The sequence below is a fragment of the Brachyistius frenatus genome, unplaced genomic scaffold (assembly GCF_029030835.1).
Source record: "Brachyistius frenatus isolate BFR_SWC_R1_liver_20210118 unplaced genomic scaffold, ASM2903083v1 Contig_54, whole genome shotgun sequence".
Taxonomy (NCBI): Eukaryota; Metazoa; Chordata; class Actinopteri; family Embiotocidae; genus Brachyistius; species Brachyistius frenatus.
This window is the reverse complement of record NW_027210653.1, coordinates 1,467,401-1,489,118: the sequence shown is the minus strand read 5'-3', so window position 1 is coordinate 1,489,118 and position 21,718 is coordinate 1,467,401. Positions and strand designations below refer to the sequence as shown.

Genomic DNA, 21,718 nt, shown 5'->3' with positions numbered 1-21,718 from the left:
TGCTTTGTCTCGTATGTTTTCAAAAATATTTGTCGATAGATATTTATACGTATTGTAGTTCAGATAAATTCAATACACTCGGATCAACAGTTTATAGGTGAATAGGGAATCAAAGGGAACAGTTGGATTTTTGGAACTGACTTGATGTGCTTAAAATTCAATAAAACAAACAAAGTGATGATGTATGATCCCCGTTAGTTGGAGAGAGCGTGCATGGATGCCTGGTTGTCAGTTTTGTTTTGTTTTTCTGACCGACTGCCGTAAATACAAGCGTTGATGGCAGGTAACTACTGCGATAAGCCTCTTGTTAGTTATGCAGTGGCAAACAAATTGCCCTTCGTTAGATGAGCTGAAAATCAAGAGCATCCCCAGAGAAATTGAAAGTGACCTTACAACGTCAACCTGCGGATAGGCTCTATTCTTTTGTGTGCTTGACTGCCACGGTGACACGCATCCTTACACAGAACGTGCCCCAAATCCCTCTCGGTGCTTGTATAGTCACCGGCGCTGTGTCTCTGTACACGCTGACCGATAACGACCCTCTGTTATCTTCAGATAGCAGGCGCTGCGGATGAATAATTTATGGGGGGGCATTCTAACACTTTGACTGAGGAAACTGCACGCGCCCGCAGAGGGCAGGGAAGTGGTAAAAAGGTCTGCGTGTGTCTCTGGAGGTGTCTGTATGTGCGGGGAGTGTTGTGTCAGGTTTGGCGTCGTGCTTTGAAGGGCTGCATGTTCGAAGATGCGGGCTAGTCCATACATACCAGCTTTCCCTCGGCAGCGTGGGCCTGCGTGTTGACTTTCTCCTTCTTTACTCACGTCAGATTTGTTTTTTTTTCCTTCTTATTTAAAACCGACTGCTACATGGGCCATAATGCCACAGTCCATTTAACAGGTGGAAGTGTGAGCACGTGTGAGAGAGGCCGGGCAAATGTGAACTGATTGACTGTGTGCACCATTCATTTTCATTATGCCGAGTTGCCTTCCCCCCAAGAGCTTCGTCAATTACCCCTGTAAAAGTGCTGAACTCTTATTTATGCAATAATGGCACTGGTGTATAATTGAGGCACGATAATGAACAAATGCTGTGATTGACAGATAATTGTATCAGCAGGACTGTTAAGTGGGGAGCACTTTTTTCTTTCATTATGTTGTGACCTTTCAATTAGCCTTTTGCAACCAATGCTGTTGAAAGGTGTAATTTGAATCAACCACTTGAAGGCAGGGGGCTACAGGACACCCTAACCCGAGAAGGAAAAACACTTTGTCTGAGTGGGAGGTTATACACGGACACTTTCATTTCAGTAAATCGGACACTGATCTTTGCTTCCTTGTGGTCAGTATGTTCTCCCTCTCATCACGTTACTCGGCCTCGGTTCGAGAAGTGATTGCGTCGATTTCAGGTCATCTTCAGTAAATAAGTGAACAGCTACCGTTTCCGCCGAGGTACCATGACGGAGCTCTCGTGTTTCAGAACGAGGAAGAAAGTAGATCCGTGGCATGCCGATACATACTGCGACTTCACCGGGACGAGCCTCCATCTCTCATCTTTAAATACCGCACCGCTGTTTGTTTCATCCACGGGGGGCTGCTTCCCTCATGCATTCTGCTAATTTTAGCTGCAACTTTGGAGGACAAGGTCACAGTGGGTGTGGGAGAAATTAGGAAGAGAACATGTCTGCGAGTGGGAGTGGGAGGGTTGGGGGGGTGGGGGTGGTAGTGAGACAGCCTGCCTTGTTCCATACCGCCCCGTGTGTCTTCAGTCTGGCCTTGCTGTGACTACCAAGTGACCTGGTAGCACTGAGCTACAGGGGTTCTGACCACCGTGACATTGGAGCTGGGAAGGAAAGATGGCATGGAAAGTAGCATCTTATTTCAAGCTCTTGCAACAGAGAATAATGAGTACTCCGGTTTATGGCTCCAACATGTGACAGCGTTTTTTTTTTTTTTTTTTTTTATAACACGGGGCTCTGCAGTGGCTGTAACTGTTGTTTGTGTGCTTCTAAAGTTTTACTATCGGTGGGCAAGGGTGAGGCAATTCAATAAAGTTGAGCAATCTCAAAAAAGTAATCTTTCACCAATAGCTTCGGAAGACTTCATTTCTACATTTATACCGTTTCTGCATGAAAAAAAATAGAAACCAAATCTTTTGCACTTGAAGAGAACAAGTCATCATCGCTAGCTCTCTTCAAGAGTAATCGTCGTATACATCCTATTCACACATGCATGCCGCTCATGTCAGTGGTAGCAAATAAGCAACAGGATGCGTCTGGAGTACTGCGGCAAAAACAACTCGATGGTCATAGTTTTTCTTCTCTCTATGAAATGAAAATCTTGGAAAGAAAACAATAAGTCGCTGGATTTTACCCTGCTGCCTTTGCTCGTCATGACCTTTATATAATACAAAGAGGTATTAAAATGTGTATGTTCCCATGTAGATGCCATTACAACTTTTAATGGTTACATGTAGGCCAAAATGTATGTTTATTTTTTATTTTCAATCGATGGAACCTATAGGAAGCTGCTGTGAGCACCCATGTTACACTTGAGTAGTAAAGACAAGTCGTGAACTCGGTTTGGTAATTTGGTGACAACGTTCAAGACAATTAAAGAGCTTATTCAATTTGATGTTGCTGATGCTGCTGGGCAGCCACCTCCTTTGCCATGGATAATGGCTTCTGTAATGGGCTATTGCATTGTCCTTGCAATGTTTTATGGAAATGCAGGGCTTGGTTCAAATGAACCCCGTTTTCCTGAATGTGTGTCTTCCATCATTTTATACTCGGACAGGGTTGTTAATATTCCTCTAGTTTTTCCAAAATGGGCTGCAACTCTGGGGCTTGACCAGAGTCACAGTTCTTCGTAAAGGGACAGGGGACATAACGGTTTGAGAAATTCTGCCAGTTACACTGATGTTTGACTCGTTCTACAACTGGCTGCATTGAGCCTTCATTAATTACTTGCTGCATTATCCACATTTTCAGAGGTTTGTCCTTGCTTTTTATTGGTTGCGATGCCATGTCCTCGTCAATAATCACTTCATTCTTTATAAACAAGCAATTTCAGCAAGATTAAGACAATCCCAATTGTGGAAAAAAAAAACCAGAAATTCTTCTTTTACCATTAGCTTTGTATATTCACTCAGAAATTGCTTACAGCAAATATTGAAATCCAGGAAAAACATTTTGGGACATACATTTTTCATTGTTTATGAAAGTGCTATTATTTTTTTAAAAACACAAGCTGAGGCTGATGTTAAATGACATAATAATGCTCTCAATTATTCAGTAAAAGGGGAAGTTATTTTTTTTGTGTGTGGGCCTTCCGGCTGTACCAGGGTTGCTTTGCTTGCATGTGTATTATGTAAACTGTTTTCAGGAGACTGGATTTTATGCTGCATTTTAAGTCAAAGCATTGTTGGTCACATTCATTTGTTACCCGGGAACATAATTTAGTTTACAGCAACTCGCCTCTGATGTGAACTACTGCTGGCTCCCTCGGTTGGGCACGCCGCTATACTCGCACTGCTCTTTTGAAATGTACCCAAGTGTTGGTTTTTAACAAACCAGTGACCCTTTTTGAACCTCGTTTTTATCGTCTTCATTAGTATGGGTGAAAGCTACCTTCCTTTTCTCTTTACATTGACGGGCAACTCCGCCTCTGAATAACAAGTGTCAGTCCACTGTGGGCCTTGCTTGACCTCGTCTGCATGAACTAGCTTTGAAACAACACAGCTGCCTGAGAAAGATTTGGTAGAAGCTGAGACTAAGCTCAGACTTGCCATTTTAATCCATTATTTTATTTCAAATTGAATTTGCTGAAGCACAAAGCCCAGAGTGGTGTGTGTGTGTGTGTGTGTGTGTGTGTGTGTGTGTGTGTGTGTGTGTGTGTGTGTGTGTGTGTGTGTGTGTGTGTGTGTGTGTGTGTACTACAGTCTGTGCTGTATGTCCAGAGCAGCATGTGTAAAAAAAAAAAAAGCTGTCTATTTCAGCTTGCTGCTTTGCTTCTGTCAACTCTGTGCTTGTTAACTTCACGGGGTTAGTTTGGTGAAGGAGTATAAACCCGGTTTGTACCACACTCTGCTGCTGCTGGTGTTTTCCGTCTTGGCCTTCTGCCTGCGACCACAACGACTCCACCAACCTTCAAAGCTTGCCGAGTTGCTCGAGGATCACTTCCTACCTTCTTGTTCTGACAAGCCTATTGTGCAAAGATGTCTCCGCTTTCTTAAGTTGGTCTGTTAACGTGGTGGCATTAAATTACCCATGAGGCTGCTTGTATGCACTAACTGTCCACTTGTTTCTTTCCCTGTGCAGCTGCTTGTGCTCTTCGGTGTTGGTCATGAGTTTTCTTGGTTGCTAAGCATATTTTTTGTGCTTGTTGTTTTCCCTTTTGATTGGAGGTATTTTCATGCTTTTGATTTACTTATAGTAGTGAAATATAACTCATGTTTCATCAAAGCGGAATGTCGTTTGCACATATTTGCTCCCTTGATGTTGCCTGTTTTTGGCAGTTTCCTATTGGCTCAGTGCAAATTTGTTTCTCTAAGCAGGATAATCTTTTACGTTGTTCAACATTTTTTTTTTTTTTTATCACATTTTGACTGCAATATTGGTCTTTAAATTTATACGAGAGCTTGCCAGGCTTTTCAATGTTTCTGTCATGAGTTTGTGTAAATGCTGAGCTTCTGTTGTGTAGTTTAAACTGCAGCTGCAGTCAGCTGTACTCACTGCCAACAGTGGTGATGGTCTGATGGCTATTTGCTCTGCACTGCTACCGTTTAATAGAAAACGTTGTTTTGTTATTGGATTAGTACACTTGATGCCCATTCTACACATAATGGAATTTGTATAAATTGCATTTTTTTTGTGGGAAATTGGGGGAGATTTAACAATTGCTGCAGGGAGCGATGATGTCAGAGCTTACTTACTGTACACACACTTATAACTTGATATAACAATAAATCCATTCCACTTGAGCTGTCTGTCTGAACTGATTTCCGATTGCATTACGGCAAATTGCTTCTGACATAACTGTTGGGTGTCTCTATCAGAGCAACCATGAAGATTTAAGTCTGCAAGTGATGCACAAGCCCACTTGTATATCTCGTACACGAACCGCATGGCACCCTAAAGGCTTCAAGCAGCTAATGTACACGGATTGTATTTCAGTCATTTTCCAAGGTTGGCTTGAGCAGGACGGATGATCGTAACTGAGATGATGAGATGGGAATATCACTTCACCCTTCCCCCACTCACATTCAGATGTGTCTTCTGTTTGCTTGGTGAGGAGTTGTGTGCTGTAACATGGTTGACTGGCAAAAAAAAAAAAAAATACCCAGTTGAATTGATTAATTAAGTTCCTATGCATTATTATTGGAAATAGTACATTGCAGAGCTCCTACATATAGTTAATTAGTATATTTGTGATGAACCTGAAGAAACAGTAGGTGTTGTTGTGTTATTGTTGCACATCTCGATTTGAAAAGAGCATTATAGCGGTTTGATTTCCGTAATGGCAGGTGGTCCTGAATATCAATTTCTTCTTGAATGTAAATTATTCAGTATTGGGGACAAAGCTTTCAAGCCCTTTCCTTTAGGATGTGGACGTATGTGCTCACCTAACGAGTGTTACCAGAGAATGCATATCCATGCACACGTTTATTACACGCCCTAACACGGAGCCCAATCTGTTGGCTCGTTTCAATCATGAGTGTGTCTCGGCCTGCTGGGAAAACATGGCTTTATTCCCAGCCCTGCGTCCACGGCCCCTCTCTGTCTTCTCAGGTACAGAATACGTCGTCTTCATCTCAGGGGGAAGTAATTAGATTTAGCATCGCCATCTCCACTGAAGCATAACCATCTATCACCGTGCAGAAATTAACGTTATGTGCATTTAAATGTAATCTTTAGCCCATTTGGCCATTGACCAGGAACAAAATCCTTTGCATGCGATGTACAGAAATGTAGGACACTTACTGTATGTTGTAACATAAATATAAGGATTGCGGTGAGCGCTCACAAAAATTCCACAGCCAACATTTTCTGGGAGACATTAACACACCAGCAATACGTTCAGGGTAATCATTTCTGGGGTAATAATTTCTGGGCTGTAATGGCTGTGCATCATTTTCTACCAAACGCCAAAGGACAACATTTTTAAATGAACTTGCATCTTCCATTCAGTCAGTCTGACCAGCTACATCATTTCTATTAAATTAAAAAAATGTCCCCTCAGGGATTAATAAAGTAACTACCTAACCTAACCTATCTGTGATAAGTATAATACAGTAATATGTTGGTAATTAAAGAGAGAAACAGTCCAACTGCACACAGACACCGGAGGGCAGGGTCAGATGGCTAAGGCTTAAACGGTTGCCAAAATGTCGCAAAACAATTTGTCAAAAAAAATGAAGCTAAAACATGGCTGTTGTTAATTCTTACTGAGAGCTGAGTATCATTTTTGGTTTGACAGGAAGCCAGCTGCTCCATAATTTGACATAATTTGAAATACTGCATCTCAACAACTACTGGACTGTTTGGTGGATTGCTTTGAAATTTTGTGAAAACATTCATGGTTCCCAGAGAATGAAGTTCTCCTGATTCTCTGACTTTTCTTGTCGTGCCACTATTAAGACTTTAAGAATTTTCACGTATCCAGTGAAATAACTGTAGATTAACACATAGCCAATCATTAGGTGGACATTGGTGGTGTTGGGTGAGATTTTTCAATACATATTGTGTTGTGATTTTAGTACAGACGTTTAGACATAATTGCCATCACTGAGGTTTACTGAGGTAACTTTTTTTTCCAAGGAGGAACCAAGGGTTTCTCAATGGAAAAAAATTAAGGAGCACACAACAATTTTTTTTAAACGGTTAGTCACAGTTCGTTAGTCGTGTAGCATTCAACCAACCAGTGGTGTAACTTTGATTACTCGGTACAAGTTTTCCATCTGCAAACCAGCAGGTGGCTTTTACTGTGAAATACCTACAGGAAGTGTTCACATGCAGCTCACGTTAAATATCACCGTGGTCTTGTATTTTGTCGGATTGGTCAGATTACGGGAGCTTGTAATCTTTACTCGCACAATGTGCTTGAGTTTTTCTGGTTCGCTTTTTACTTGGCGCCAACATGAAGTCAAATTGTTAATTTATCAAAATATCAAGCAAATCTCGTGGCTTTTCTTTCAGTCCGAGTTGTAGATTATGTTGTGTGCTACTTCGCAAATGTAGCACACTAAACTAAGATGTAGAACCAACACTTTGACAACAAGTCAATGCCACACTCAAAAAAAAAAATACTTTGCACTTGTTGTTCTGTAGAACTGTAGGTATCTAAACTACCGGAGGGTAACAGGAATTTGTTCAGGGGCAGCAACAGATCTGCTGCAACTTCTGGGGAAACAAACTCGCCACTTTGAAATAACGTTTTCTATAAAACCCTCTTCATCTATCAAAAGAAGTCACGTTTCTCAGATGTTAAAAATGACTCCATACTTGGAAACAATTTCATTTAAATAAGGGACCGTCGTTTCAAAGAATAAGACTTATTCGCGATGAGACATTCGGTGCCAGCTTTCGGCTTGACAGTTGTGTGCGCATTTTGGTCAGCATCAACGACACAACCTTTTTGAAGACGCGGAATGATTAAAACTGTAGATTTCTTCTAATTGTGATCTGTTGGAGGGAGCGGGCATTCAAAGTATGCGTGTTTGTGTGTGCTGAATGCTGTCGTGTGTTTTAAAATGCTCGAGGAGGCCGATCAAAGGGCTCCACTATCAACTCATCTACCAGCACCTCTGACTCTCTCTCCTCTTCCTCTGACACTTGAGTAAAACACAAGTGTATGGTCCTCTAACTTGAAGCAAAAGCCAGTGTCTCATGGCAGTTCTCTCTCTCTGTCTCTCTGTCTCTCTCTCTCTCCATTCATTCACTCGCTCTGCTTCACAGAGACGTCCTCGCTCTCCTCTTCTTTCTCCTCCTCCTTCCACCCTCTTTAACACTCTGTCGATCAGCTCGGGAAAGGGAAAGTGCTTGTGTGAAACCTGAGGATCACTTGCAGACTGAGGAAGCAGAACGAGCGTGCGCGTCGTGTTTTTAGCCTCCAAGGTAAGATGAACCCCAACGGGGAAAATTGACAGCAGTTGGTCCACTCACTGGACCACAATTCCTTTGCATGGAAGGGTATAAATTTATGATCCTGAAAATTGCAGTCAGAGCAACTAAGTGATCTGTGATCTGTCGATGTGTCAAATTTCTGCTCTTGAAATGGGACGTTCAGGGGGATTGTAATCATGGTACTTCCTGAGGTAGGCTATCATCAGGTCATGTTTTATGTAGGCGTGACAAAATTGTATTTGTTTTACCGTCGGACGATTGTCTGGAGACAAATAAAAAAATGTTGAGGGTTTAGTTTGACATTGTATTAGTGTGAGGAAAATTGTCGGGAAAGAGTCGTTGCAGCTTGTTTGCATGAAGACAATTTAATTGGTTTGTTTATTTTTTCCACCCTGAGTCTTTGAATAGCGAGATCTTGCTTTCTCGAAACAACAGCTCAGGACACGTAAGAAGAGCGTTTCCCTGTTCAAAAAGGGCAAGTGGAAATGTCTTGTATATCCTTATGGCCGTGCGTAACTGGGGGGTGCCAAAAGTATTCCAGATTAGCATCTGTTCTCAGGTCTGTTGCCTTAACGTGTGACAGTTTGTTTTGCACGCTGCAGCGGATGTAACTATTTGTGTTTGAATCTTTTTACCAGATCTTTTGAATCACGAGGCTAATAATTATCACCTCTGTTTTCAATATGCAGTAGATCAATGTTTACAGCAATTGTTTTTAACCTTGTGCTTTTTGGGTTTTGCTTCATACCGCCCCAAATAATTTGGGCTATTTTTTTTTATACAGAATGTATTGCCTATTGTTCTTGCAAATAATTATATATATATTTTACATTAGTTAACTTCCAGCCATGTGTTCGCCAACAAAGAGAACCCAGTGGAGGGAGGAGCTGCAGCATTTCCGTAAAGACCACGGCTTCTCCAAGAAAGTCCTCCTCAACTGCTGCCTGGTGCGGCGCATCGTGACCTGGGCCTCCCCGAACCCCAAAGGTACACAAACCACAGATTTATCCCTGCAGACAGCACCAAGTCTCATCCAATCCGCGCCAGTTGTGATGAATCGCCTCTCGTTCGTAGGATGATTGGGTTGTCAAGCGCTTAGTGGAGATATTTTGATGTTTCCAGGTCTGCTGAGAAACACGGATCCCCCACAGATCACCTGATTCAAAGAAATTACCCAAGATTAGCTTTAGTGTGCACAGCAGTGAAAGTGAAGTTGAATTGTTTTGGCTTGTGCTATTAGCGTGACCTTTTAAAGCAAATGACAAATGAAGTATTTCTCCATGAAACACAAACGGCATTTTAGTGTGCATGGAAGCAGGAGCTAACGTTGTTGCTTTGTACCAGGAACTAAAATGTTTAAATATATTCTTTGACATAAATGAGACCAGTTATAAGCCACTACTGTAACATCAAGCATTTTTACAGAGAGAAGGTAAATGTTTGTAAGGCCAAGAACTTATTTTGTTCGCATATTGATTACCAACAGCCAAAAGCCAGTGGATTTGGATATTTTATGCCAAACATGAATTGCCGCGTACATAATTTATTACAAGAAAATAAAGAAAATAACGTTCACTGTGATAAAAGTCAAACGGCAACAAAAATGTTCTCCAAAACATCGTCAACAGGAAGCTTTTAGCAAAACTGCGATCCATGCTCAGGCAAGTTCACAAGGACAATGTAAACTCTGAGAGCACTCCCCCCCCAAAAAAGACAACTAAATACTATTATATTTTAATATTATATTTTTGATTGAATTTGACAGTAACACTTTACTCGTGTTGGCCGTGTTGCGAACTTTGAATTTTGACTTGAAGAAATGGAGCAAAAGCTTCCAGGATGTCTAAAAAGTGCTCGGGTGTCAACACCTTTGAAAACATATTCACGTGGTATCGATTCGTCATCCTTTCACCTCACAGGAACACCAGGATTTATGATCTTACTGGAATGAAAAATGATCAGAACGCTTTGCCCCATGAGTCACAGTCGACAGCTCCTGTAAATTAATTCAGTTTGAACCTGTATCAGTATTGATTACTTCTCAGGTTAGATATTCACATTGGCCGTATAGCCGAATAAAAACAGGATTTACAGCTGGATTTTGTGGCCACTGAAGCAGTCTGTAAAATACAGAGAGAAAACGCTCGGCTGCCATTTGGCAAAGGTTATTATATCACCTTTTACGTACACCAGAGCATGAATTTAACCCCTTTTTGATGCCGTCCCTGCTGCGATATGTGTTGATGTCTTTGTGTTGTTATTGGTTTTTTTGGGGGGATCAAATTCAAATTTTCGATGATTGATTTTTTACTAAGGCCTCGGAGACTTTTGTATTTCTTGTCGAGCGACATGTGCAGATCATTTTCTTGTGGAAGTAGTGGCACTGTGAGCTAAGCTTTTTCACCGTTTCTTCTATCTTGATGTCACTTATGAAGTACACGTCATTGGTTCCTGTGATTGTGTTATAGTTGACATCAGGCATTTTTGTATTTCACAGCGGCTCGTCAATTGTTTGGGATAAATGGCTTGTGTTTGGGTATGATTTAACATTTTATGAAACGGTCATGAATATTACTGTAGGGATTCCTAAATTACATCTGCAGAAAATATTTTTTCTGCAGGGGGAAAACAACAACAGAAGGCCGGCAAAACATCTGTTGTCGTAAATAAGAGAAGCAACATCATGAATATTTACCTTTTTATGAAAAAGGTAAAAAGCCTTTTTCATTTTGTTTTGATTAGATTGGTGACAATGGGGCAGGTGCAGTTTCTCGATCATATAATCATTGTAGTTTTTTTTCTTGTACTTTGCCTTGGGTTGGTTACGTACAATCCGCGTCTGTGTGTGTGTGCGCGCACACAGTTGTCATTTGAATCTGTCTTTCTAATAACTTGCAAGCTGGCAACCACAGCTGGAGCCACACCAGGACCCAGGTGTTTCTGTCAGCCACGTTAGAATTCGACTTTCATTCCTTTCTCTGCTCCTTTTTCATTTAAAACTTGCTGCCATCTCAGAGCAGGCTGCCTCAAGTTTTAGCTGTTGTATACTGTACAAAGGACAATAACTTTTTTAAATGGCTTTGCAGTAGTAGAATTTACAGATTTTATAAAAAAGAAAAAAAAACGTCCTCATCTAATGTATGTAATTAATATAGACATCATGGAAACTATGATTTTTGAGACACAAGGTGCACAACAACAACAACAACAACAGTTGTTCTGTATTTTAAAGCCTTCTCTCGTACCATATGTTTTTCTCAGATGTTCTTGTCTTTAGGTGGCGTCTCAAACTAATAATATTACCTCCCTGCGTTGCCTAGAATAACCTCCCAGCATGCAGACCAACACACTATAAAGCTGCCAGGTGCCAATAGTGCCCTCCGGACGTTGGAGCAGTCTCCTGAAAGTGAGCATGCTCAATAAAGCGCGCGTCTCTAGAAATACACAACCCGCATGTTATGTCCCTGAGAGAGATGTCTGCTGCGAGAGAGACATTTACAAATCCCCGCTGTCTTCATGACGCACTTAATCGGGTCAGTTGCTTTATACGCAGAGGGAAATGACATACAGGACTCTGTCTTTAAATGTTTTCCGTCTGTTTGTGGATTATATTTATATATAATGAGCTAATATATATATATATTTTTTTTTACTTTTTTTTTTTTTTTTTACAAGGATTACTGAGAAGTAATTGAACTTTACACTTGATATGGTTGTCAAGTCACATCACAATATACTATTTCTATTTATCACTCTCACATAGAACTGTTACATCTATTTTATGTATTACAGTAAGTTTATTTGTTCGATAAATTTCAATTGTTAACCCTTTTTTTTTTGGTTTGAATTGGTAGAAATTCTGATACTTTTATGGACACGGGGTAGAAATCCATCATTGCACCTCCTCTTTCCTGCCAGGAGAGGGCAGCATGCTACAGACTAAATTAATGGCCAAGCTGATGTACAGTTTGCTACACTCGGTGTTCTTCAGCAACAGTTTTTGGATTTGGATTTGGATTTTCATGTGAAGTAACTTAAGTAGATCATTTAATTTGGTTAGGATGATATCATATATTGAATGAATCACTGTGCCTGTTTAAAACTAGGTGCAGCATTGTCTGAAAAAACCCCTCAAAAAACCCCTCTGAGGTTGTTTAAACAAAACAAATGTGGATGCCTGATAATATATCATGCTGCTGTTGTTAACCTGGTTTTATCGTACTTAAATTTGGCTGTTATATACACAGTATGGGCACAATATCAACACCAGTGCAGTCCAATATAATTCGGCATAACCACCCTGCAAGATAAGACCCACCCAGAAAACATCACGTGTCTTTGAACACTCAGGTGGTGATACTGTCATAAATTCTCTGAATGTCTGCACTGCAGCAGTAATTTCGTGGCCCCAGATGCACTCACTGTAGCAGATACTCAGCTTTCTTGATAGTGGGACAGCACGCTATTGAAATATGATGACAGGGAAATATGAATATGGATGCTCTGCTGGCATTCTGCTTCATGACTGGACGTCCAGGACACAGAATCGAGCATATCAGTGTTCATCAGCGGGAAATATCAGTCAACTGGGATTTTTGCGGCTCTGGCAAGTCGTTTATTTCACAAGCATTATCTGCAGAGGCTAAAACATGATACAAGAGCTGTTTTTATTCATTTCTGACTTGTTCTTAGTCGGCAGATATCCTGATATACACACAAGTGTGATGTTAAACAAGCCGGTTTTTCACCATAACATTTTGCGCAGTGACAAACGTACTGTCGCGTCATTTAATTCCACTTTTAGCCAGTTCTCCTTTTAAATCTCTGACCAAAACTTGACTGTGTAAGATCAAAATAGCTTTAAAGATGCAGTATGGAAATGCTGGTTTCCAGTTTCTTCTCATATATATATATTGTATTCACTTAGGTGTTGTTGCGTTCTCCGTAGCTTCAACTCTGAGGCTGTAAGCAGCAGAATCCCACCACCTTGAGGCTGCAGTTCAGGGTCGTGTTCTTTGAAGATCACAGAACTGATTTACCTCTGCTATGGCCGAGTCGCTGGTAATGAATCTTTATGAAGAAGTTCAATCCATTTTGTTGTCAGGCAAAAAAAAAAAAAAAAAAAAAAATTTTTTTTTAAATGGCCAGGATGAATGGTAACCTTTCCTTTTTATCGTCACACTCAAATCCCACTGCCTCTCCACTAATTTGAAATTAATTGCTGAGAATTTGCTCGCAGCATAATATTATATTCAACAGACACCACGGTGAGATGCGTTGCTTAAAGGATCCTTAAACCTTGAGATCCGGTGCCATTCACCATGTTGCTGTATTGCGGAGAACATGTTATCATTGAGAGTCCCGGGGTGGATGTCCTTGATGTGCATAAATCACAAATTGGCGAAAAGCTTTGGGCCAAATGTCTGCCTTCGGTAAAGCAACTCTCTTTCTATTTTAATCTATTTTCCCACTTGGTCAAGAGTGCGGGCGTCTGTGGAGCTGAGGTGGAAATGGGAAAAGGCAATGATGTATTAGAGGGGAAGCTGAGGCAGCATGCGGCCTATCAGTTGGGAGGGGAAGGAGGGAAAAGAGCGATTGCCCAGGGACTACAGGCAGGCTGACATGCAGACATGTCCTGCTATTGTCATTCATTTGAGTCATATGTTGTGAAAACAGCTGCTGGAGAACGAGTGGAAGGGATCCAACAGTGATGCCTCTCCCTGACATTAATCTTCCTCATGGTGCTTGCTCGTTTCTGATGACAGCCAGAGAGAAAATGCTACAGTGCACGCTGTTTACAGCTAATGGGCTCAGAGATGACAAATTTGTGGAAATGCGTTCTCTGCACACCTGTAATCTTGCATATATATTCCCCTGCAGAGCCGCTGACGCAGTTGCAGATGAATTTTGTTCTGTTGGACAAAGTGTTTGCTACATTATCTTGCAGGGATCTGCCCTTTGCCAACACTCTGGCCAATGGTGAATTTTTTTTATCTGTATTAAGATTCATGTTTTTCAATGCAAAGAATACGTTTCTAAAAATCATGACTTTGTTGTTAAAGGCACAGAAACGATCCGCTTGTAATTGGTTAATGCAGTTAACGCCCTCCCTAGTAATTCTATATAAGGCTTAAATATCACCCAGCCGAAACACACATGATTGGAGAAGCACTTTCCATTATGTCACACTACAGTGAGCCGGCCATTCTCTTCCTCAGTCTCGACCACGACCTGAAACTCTCTGTTGATAAACAGGGATTAGCAGCTAACAGCCTGGGATTAGTCGGAGAATAGGAGAACCCAGCGAACCAGTGTTTGTAAAACACCCTAAAGTAGCCCGCTGACAGACACTCACACTCCATCCTGTCAGTTGGACACCGCTAACCGAGATGCCGGCTGCTTCGACACGTGAATGTGCCCGAGTCATGACTGTAACCAAGCCGGGTTCTTTTGTCCAAGCTGTACGAGGAACTCATTCTACACGTCATTAAAGATGCATTTCGAGTGTATGTAATGCTTTTATCCTGAAACAATTAAATAAGCGGACTGACAGAAAAGTCTGTAAACTATTTCACGAATCAGTTCTTTTGTCCCGGTCCTTGGTTGATGGTTTGAGGGTTTAATATACAAACTGTAAGAAAGTAATGAAACGTGTCCATCACAATTTCCCAAAACCTAAACTGACACATTGGATGTTTCACCCAACAGTCCACTTTTTAGTATTTATTTTACCACCATTAACGTGTTGAAAAAAAACTGAAGCTATTCACATTTTAGAAGCGTAAACCAGTCTATTCTTAATGTTTTTGCTTAAAAAATAACTTGCAATTATCGAGATTAATACATTTTCCGAATAATTGACGATACATTTTCGGTCAATCGATTAATTCATTGAAAGAGGAAGGTGTAAGATTTAGGTACCCATAAGATTTAAGGTCTAACCTAAAAATCTTCCCTATTACAACGTCTTCAAAGTCCTCCAGCAACTTGGTTATGCAGTTCTTCAAAGTTGCTAAACTTGAGAGACACCAAATGAATCATCACAGTAAAAGAAAATATTCTCAGTTTTACACCATTGTTTAAAACACTGGATGCTAAATCTCCCATAATGCAACTGAGTAACATCATTTCTAGTGCTGATTTGATAACTGCCCAAGCCTCTCAAACTCCAATTTCCAAGTGTCTCCAAGACAGAGATGTATCCCCGATGACATCACTGACATCATCGGATTTATTTACTTAGATTTATAAATGCTCCTCTAAAGCCACAGAAAAAAAAGCCCTAATGCAGCTCTTTACTGTGCGACATAATAAAAATAACACTTGAAAGTAATGGAAATTTGAGCAATTAAGCAATTTGATTTGACAAACTCAATTCACTGAGGAAGATTATGTGATATTATGGAAACCTCCATTACAGCTACTTAGTGGACCGTGTGGGATTGTTCCATCGACTTATTATCTTATGACGAAGGGACGATGCCACATTGGGCTTTGGGACTTTGTGCACAGGATTCCTCGTATTTCCATTTTGTACACAAACCATTAATGGAAGAGCTAATCAACAGATTGAGGATAAAAATAACAGTTTCAGATGATCAACAGCAAAGGAGTTTCAAAAAACATTCTTCTTTTGTTAACTAGATACGCCACTGAGAAATGAAAGTTCCTAAACTAGTCATAGATTGAGAGGTTACTCGAGGAAAGTTGATAAGCAGTTGTGAATGTCATTAATCATCAGCTGCCTCTACATAACGTACCCTTAACCTGGCTACGTTCTTTTCCTCGCGCGTCCTCTTTTCCCCTCGTGTCTACCGGTATTACAGTCATTTGCTGGCAACCTACTTCAGTCAAAGTGTTTGTTTTCTAGCAGCGGCCTGGGCCCTCTATAAATAGGCCCTCCTGATTAATACCCAGCACAGAGACATCGTAAGCCTTTGGCTGCTGTAGGGCAGAAATGACTTTCCTGTGTTTGTGTCACTCGGCTTTGACACACCTGTCCCTGTCATTGGTCTAATTTATCTCCTCTACCTTTGTCAGGCACCATCCGAGCAGCAGAGGCGCTCACTACCAGGCCCGAGAGACCGTGCGAGTTTCATTCATATGTCCCTCCGAGATGGTTTAGTAAGGTGTGATGTATTTCATGTTCAACATGAAGGGTGCTGCAAGCATCTGTACGGAGGTATATCTTGATATTTGAATACTTTTGAGTAAAGTCACTTTTAAGTAACCTCTAGCTTTGTGAATTAATTATTATAATTAGAGTAACACAATGGATAGTCTAAGCTATACCCTATTCATGACATTTTTGCTTGGCTTTTCTAATCATGTGACTCCTCACTTTACTACATACTTAACTCTATCGCACAGAAAAATCACGTTTCAGGTTTCCTCGAACAGTAACAACTGTTTGAAATAAATCTGGATTTACCAAAGGCAGCTGTGGCAGGCTGCAGGAAATTTTAACTTCATCATCTGAGAATTAAAGGAAACAATGTCATAATGCAGTATTTTTCCCAGTTGGTGCAGCGGGTTCCAATTATATTTTTTTTGAATAGACACTCGTGGTCACATTTTTAATGGTGATTGGATCATTTAAAAGCCTTCCTTAATCGGTACTACCTCGTGTCAGCTCCGGACATCCCCATCACAGTCCATTATGAGACGTTAGTTTAACTCTAATGCAGATGTGATATGACACGTTAATGACATGTCGGCACAGGATGGGAGTTTCAACAAGCTGTCACTGTGAGAAGAAACAGAAATAAGACTGAGGTCCTACTGGGAGCATCTCTGTGAAACTGTCATTTAACACTCCACCTGTCTGCAGATACGTCCCAAATGACAGACTAGTTCCTGGTTGTAAAGACTGTCTCAGGAAGGGAAAACAGAAAAAATGTCATCGTTGATCTGTGGGCTTGCCGTTTTGCGATATAAAGTTTAAAGCAGATAGTCATTTTGTTTTAGTTTTACTGCAATTAAATGTGATAGACATGCTATTTAATTGGCATTTGACTGAGTAACAAATTATAAATTAAAGTGTTGTTTCCTTTTAATCCTGTTCAGTTTTTCTGTTACAAACATAAAAATGATCGTTAGGAAAAAAACGGATGTACTTTGTTCTCACCATGGCTAACGAGCAACATGGTGCGATTTTAGAATTCCAATTATGTTTACGAATATATGTGAACTCACTTGGCATCATTTCATGGGGCTTTAATTAAAGCAACTATAAAGAGAATTAACTGTCTGGCTATCAAAGTTTTAGTGTTAATATTTGCTAATGTCAAGACGCCATCGAAAAACATTGCAGTAGAAGGGAGATATTCGCTAATTGAGATCATGCTTTTTGATGAATTCCAATCATTCTGTCGTAAAATTATTCTGAGATACTGATTCAGTATTCAGGATAGTAAAGTGATTTTACAAAAGAAAGTCTTTCTTTTCAAGGACACACATTTGCATTACACCCTTAAGTCAGACCAAAATTAATAATGAAATGATGCGGCCTCATTACATCACAAATCACCATCCTGGTAATATATGAGATGCAGTTGGCCGGCCTGCGTGTTTCCGCTATCTGTCTTACTACTCTGATCTTCCTGCCTGATGTGGGACTTCATTGGAAAAAAAAAAAGAGCCAAAGTGAGCAGGAGAGAATGAAGCACCTGTTTTCATAACGCAAAGGAAGACTATTTTAAGCTAAAAGTTGGTTAAAGAGGCTTTGAGAGAGATTCCTGCCTTCAAGGGGACTTTAATGCCGTTGTCATTTGAATTGAATACCCACACAGTTTGCCTGTTTAGAGCTCATTTATATGCCAGTACCCTGCAGCTGAGCCCGTGAGACTCCTGAGCCAGGTTTGATACCGTGGAAGCGGACGCAACCTTTACAGCGTTGCTGACCGCCGCCACCAAGAGGGACACGTGTGAGCAGATACACAGTGGAAAGTGAAGAAAAGGAGACTTGGAAATAGACGTGCGAGACAATAGGGGCGAGCAGAGGGAAAGAGCAGAGCAATTAGTGGGAGAAACAGGAGAAGGACTAGATAAGGACGGCGCAGGAGGAGGACCAGAGGCAGAGACAGATGGCTGAAGGTGGAAGCGCCGGCCTGAAATGGCAGAGAAAAGTTAACGTTTTCCAGCTTGGAGCTGGCAGACTGCAACAGAATGAAAAGCTGCTCCTTTGAGACCCAAGCAGATAGCTGTTAAACAGACTGGAGTCTGCTGCAGCTGTTGTGATAAACATGGACATGCATGACAGCATATTGGAAAAAAAAAAAATACTCAAAGGTCACAGGTTCAGACTTCAGTTACGTACAGCCTTTATGTTGCTGATATTTACTTTATGAAAGCTGGGTAACGGAAAACATTCAAGGATCAAAATGTACCTGCGGTACAAATAATCCATTGATTGCTTCCTCATATTCATACTCTTCTTAACTGATTCATTGATCAGACTGTTTCTGATGTACATATTTTTTTACAGATTTGCATTTCATTTATGAAGAATAATTGTGGCGCGGTTTGTACTTGGACCACTTTTAACAATTAAGCTGTGCTTTTTTTGTTTTTTCTAAAAGAGCAACTCATCACCTGCTGAAAACCTTGTTGGCTTTTAGTGGTTTAACTTATCATCTTGTTGCTTTGGTGTACTGTTGTAATCCAGCAGTGGATAAGACTGATATTACCACTCCAAGAGCTTAATTAATGCAGAATTTATTTTATGCTGATTTTACAAAAAAAAAAAAAAAAAAAACTTTTTAATATCAGAAACAGGAGCACAGAAGAGCAGTGTTAATTGCCACGCTCCATGGCGTCAACAACATCCATTTATGATATATAATGATAGGTAATGGGTTATTAACAGCGCATCTTTATAAATCTCTACATTAACGGCATAAATTAATCATGATTGACATATTATGCGGCGAAAGCAAGGCAAATGGCATTTTAAGCTCCACGGATGTAAAGGCAAACCACCAGTCACCCCCCTTACTACGCCAAATATATTTTTTCATTGTGTCGATCTTGCAACCTATAAATGTTTTCTCACTCGTAGCAGAAAAGCTAATCTTCCCATCTTGAACTTCTGATCATTTCAAGACGGTTATCTTCTGTTTTTGGCTTGTAACCATTTATGAGGGATTGGTTATTTTGCTGCTGCAGTGATTATTTTCAGGATGTATCTGTCATTTCCTGTTCTGGCAAATAAAGTGACGTGCACGTCGGAAGAATCGGCAGCTGAACAAGCTCCTTCTGATTCTCCTAAAATATTGAAATCTTTGGGCAGGTGCAGTGGTTCGCCTCAATTTGCCTACAGCTTCTTGAGCATTAGATATTTTTTTCAATTTAGGAATAATAGAAAAACAAACAAGAGTTTCACACCTGAAATCAAAAAGAAATAACGCATTTCACACATTTTTCTGTTGTGTGGCTATAAAGGGTGTTATTCCCAAAAGTAAGGTGCTAAAAAAATACGTTGTTTTCGTACCAGTATAAACAATACGGTACATATAGACAATATTTTAACTTTTCATACAATACTGAACCCTATATTGGACATGGAATAACATTTTTAGTCAGACTGAAGCACAATTAGTCAGTTTCCTTTGTACCCCACTCCATGCCTTGTGCTTTGATAGGCCCTTGAGAATTTAGTTTCTCATGCCGTTATAGAACTGTGAAAGAAACTCACCTTGTTATTTTTATGTCGTATTGAAAGTGCCTTTTTTTTTTTTTTTTTTTGCAGGAAATTGGTGTCTTATTAGTCCCTCGGTGGCATTGGTCCAATCCAGAACATTCTTTTTAAGTGGCACTTCTATTTTTTTTTTTTGTCTCACTTTCACAGAGAACAAGGTTGAGAATATCTCACCCATGTAGCAACGCATTAAGGACAGCCTCTATATTTGCTGCTGTGCTAATGGCGCCAGTCCCATTTGTTCTCACTTGAGGGGAAAACGAGGAGTATCAGTGCTCCCACCGGACGACGCCTATCCTTCTTAAGTAACTGTCTGTCTGTCGGCAGTCGTGCACCCTGTAGAAATTGGGTCAACAAACCACACCAGGCCTCCAGCACGAAACCAAACAAAATGAGGTCATGGAAAAGAGATGGCTTTCAGCTGTCCTGCAGAGCCTTTTAGCATGGCACAATATACGCTTCGTTATGACAGATAACTCCATCTCAACACTAACAGAGTCACTTCCCAGGATGAATCGTTCACTTTGACTTTTTGCTGCGCGTTTGTTTGACATTGTGGAACCTGCTTAAGTAACAGCACCTATTATTTCCTTGTGCTTCTAGCAGTGCTTACTGGCAATCCACTTCTACTGATGAATTTCAAACATGATGGCCGTCCAGTAATTACAGTGCTAATGACTGTTTGTACTGCACAGTACTGGGTGTAATTTCCCCATTCCCATGGCAGCTACCAAGTTGTTTTATTTTTCTCATCTCTAAGGCAGTCATTCAGTAAATAGCTTTTTGCAAGAGAGAGTAGTGTTGTGCCCTTCAGTGTTAAAAAGTTTAAAAGAAGCCTTTCATGAGTAGCTGCAGAATAAGTGAATTAAAAGTTTGTTGATAGCACCGGAGCGTGTAATATTTGAAATTAACTCTATTTCTGTCTTCCCAGTGAAAGCCACATCCCATATTAGGGTTGCATATTTTTTTTTTTACCTGACAATACAAAGTTTTAAACACAGAAACTGACCAGATGTGTTGGACTAGCTTGGCCCCGCCACCTATTGCTCACAGATTCAGTCTTTGCTGTGATCATAGTGTGGAAACACTGTTTGTATGAAGGTTTGCTGAGCCACTCTAAAGGGTGGACGAAATGTAGTCGCCACAATAGTGGTGGTGGCAGAGCTGGGAGAAGCGGTAACGAACAGTTGAAGCTGGAACAAGAACAATGCCGCTTGTATCCTTGAATTTATTTGAAGCTTGCAATGGTCATTGGCCGACATTGCGTTGCGCTCCGCTCAAATTGGTGAAGAATCTGTTGTTTACAGCTCGGTGTGTTTCGGCGTGCAACATGCGTCATATAGTGGTCATTGCTGATTGGTTAAAGGCTGCTGCAATAGTTTGGAAATGAAACGTGGGTCTTGAGCTGAAACGGATGTCCCAAAGATGCAGAAATACTGTCGAACATGGCATGCTGCGAAGACCACGAATGCTTTTTGTTTTTGTTTTTGGATCAATTGGGCTGGTAATGGAAATTAACAAATGTTTAAATGTTAATGTCCCGATCCAAAATATTTATTCAGCAGTACAGTCTTTACAGGTTCTTGGTTCTTCAAGTGTCATTTTCTCTCTGAAATAATTATTATTAAAAGATAATTGATGGATTGCCATGAAATTTGATTAAGTTATTCAGGATTTATTTTGAAGACTAGTGACATTCCTTTTGGCCAACTGTACTTTGTTTTGCTCATCAGTGAACCATAACATGCTAAACTGCTAAACTAAGATCAATGAGCCACTTAAATATTACATGCCAAACACAAACATGTTAGCATTGTCACTGTGAGCATGTTGGCATTTTTTTTTTTTAAATATCAGTCTGTATCTTAAAGCTCCACTGTATCTACAGACTTAAAGAGCCACT

General features: G+C 40.5%; 1 protein-coding gene across 1 annotated transcript in view; it reads left to right on the top strand.

Annotated features, from left to right (window-relative positions):
* The first annotated feature begins 8,005 nt into the window (after positions 1–8,005).
* kcnip4a (potassium voltage-gated channel interacting protein 4a) overlaps positions 8,006–21,718 on the top strand; it is a 108,758-nt gene continuing 95,045 nt past the window's right edge. The window contains exons 1-2 of the mRNA XM_069705149.1: positions 8,006–8,108; positions 8,953–9,104. Of these exons, the coding sequence (XP_069561250.1) occupies positions 8,966–9,104 (139 nt within the window). The 5' untranslated portion in view covers positions 8,006–8,108; positions 8,953–8,965. The remainder of the gene's footprint in view (positions 8,109–8,952; positions 9,105–21,718) is intronic.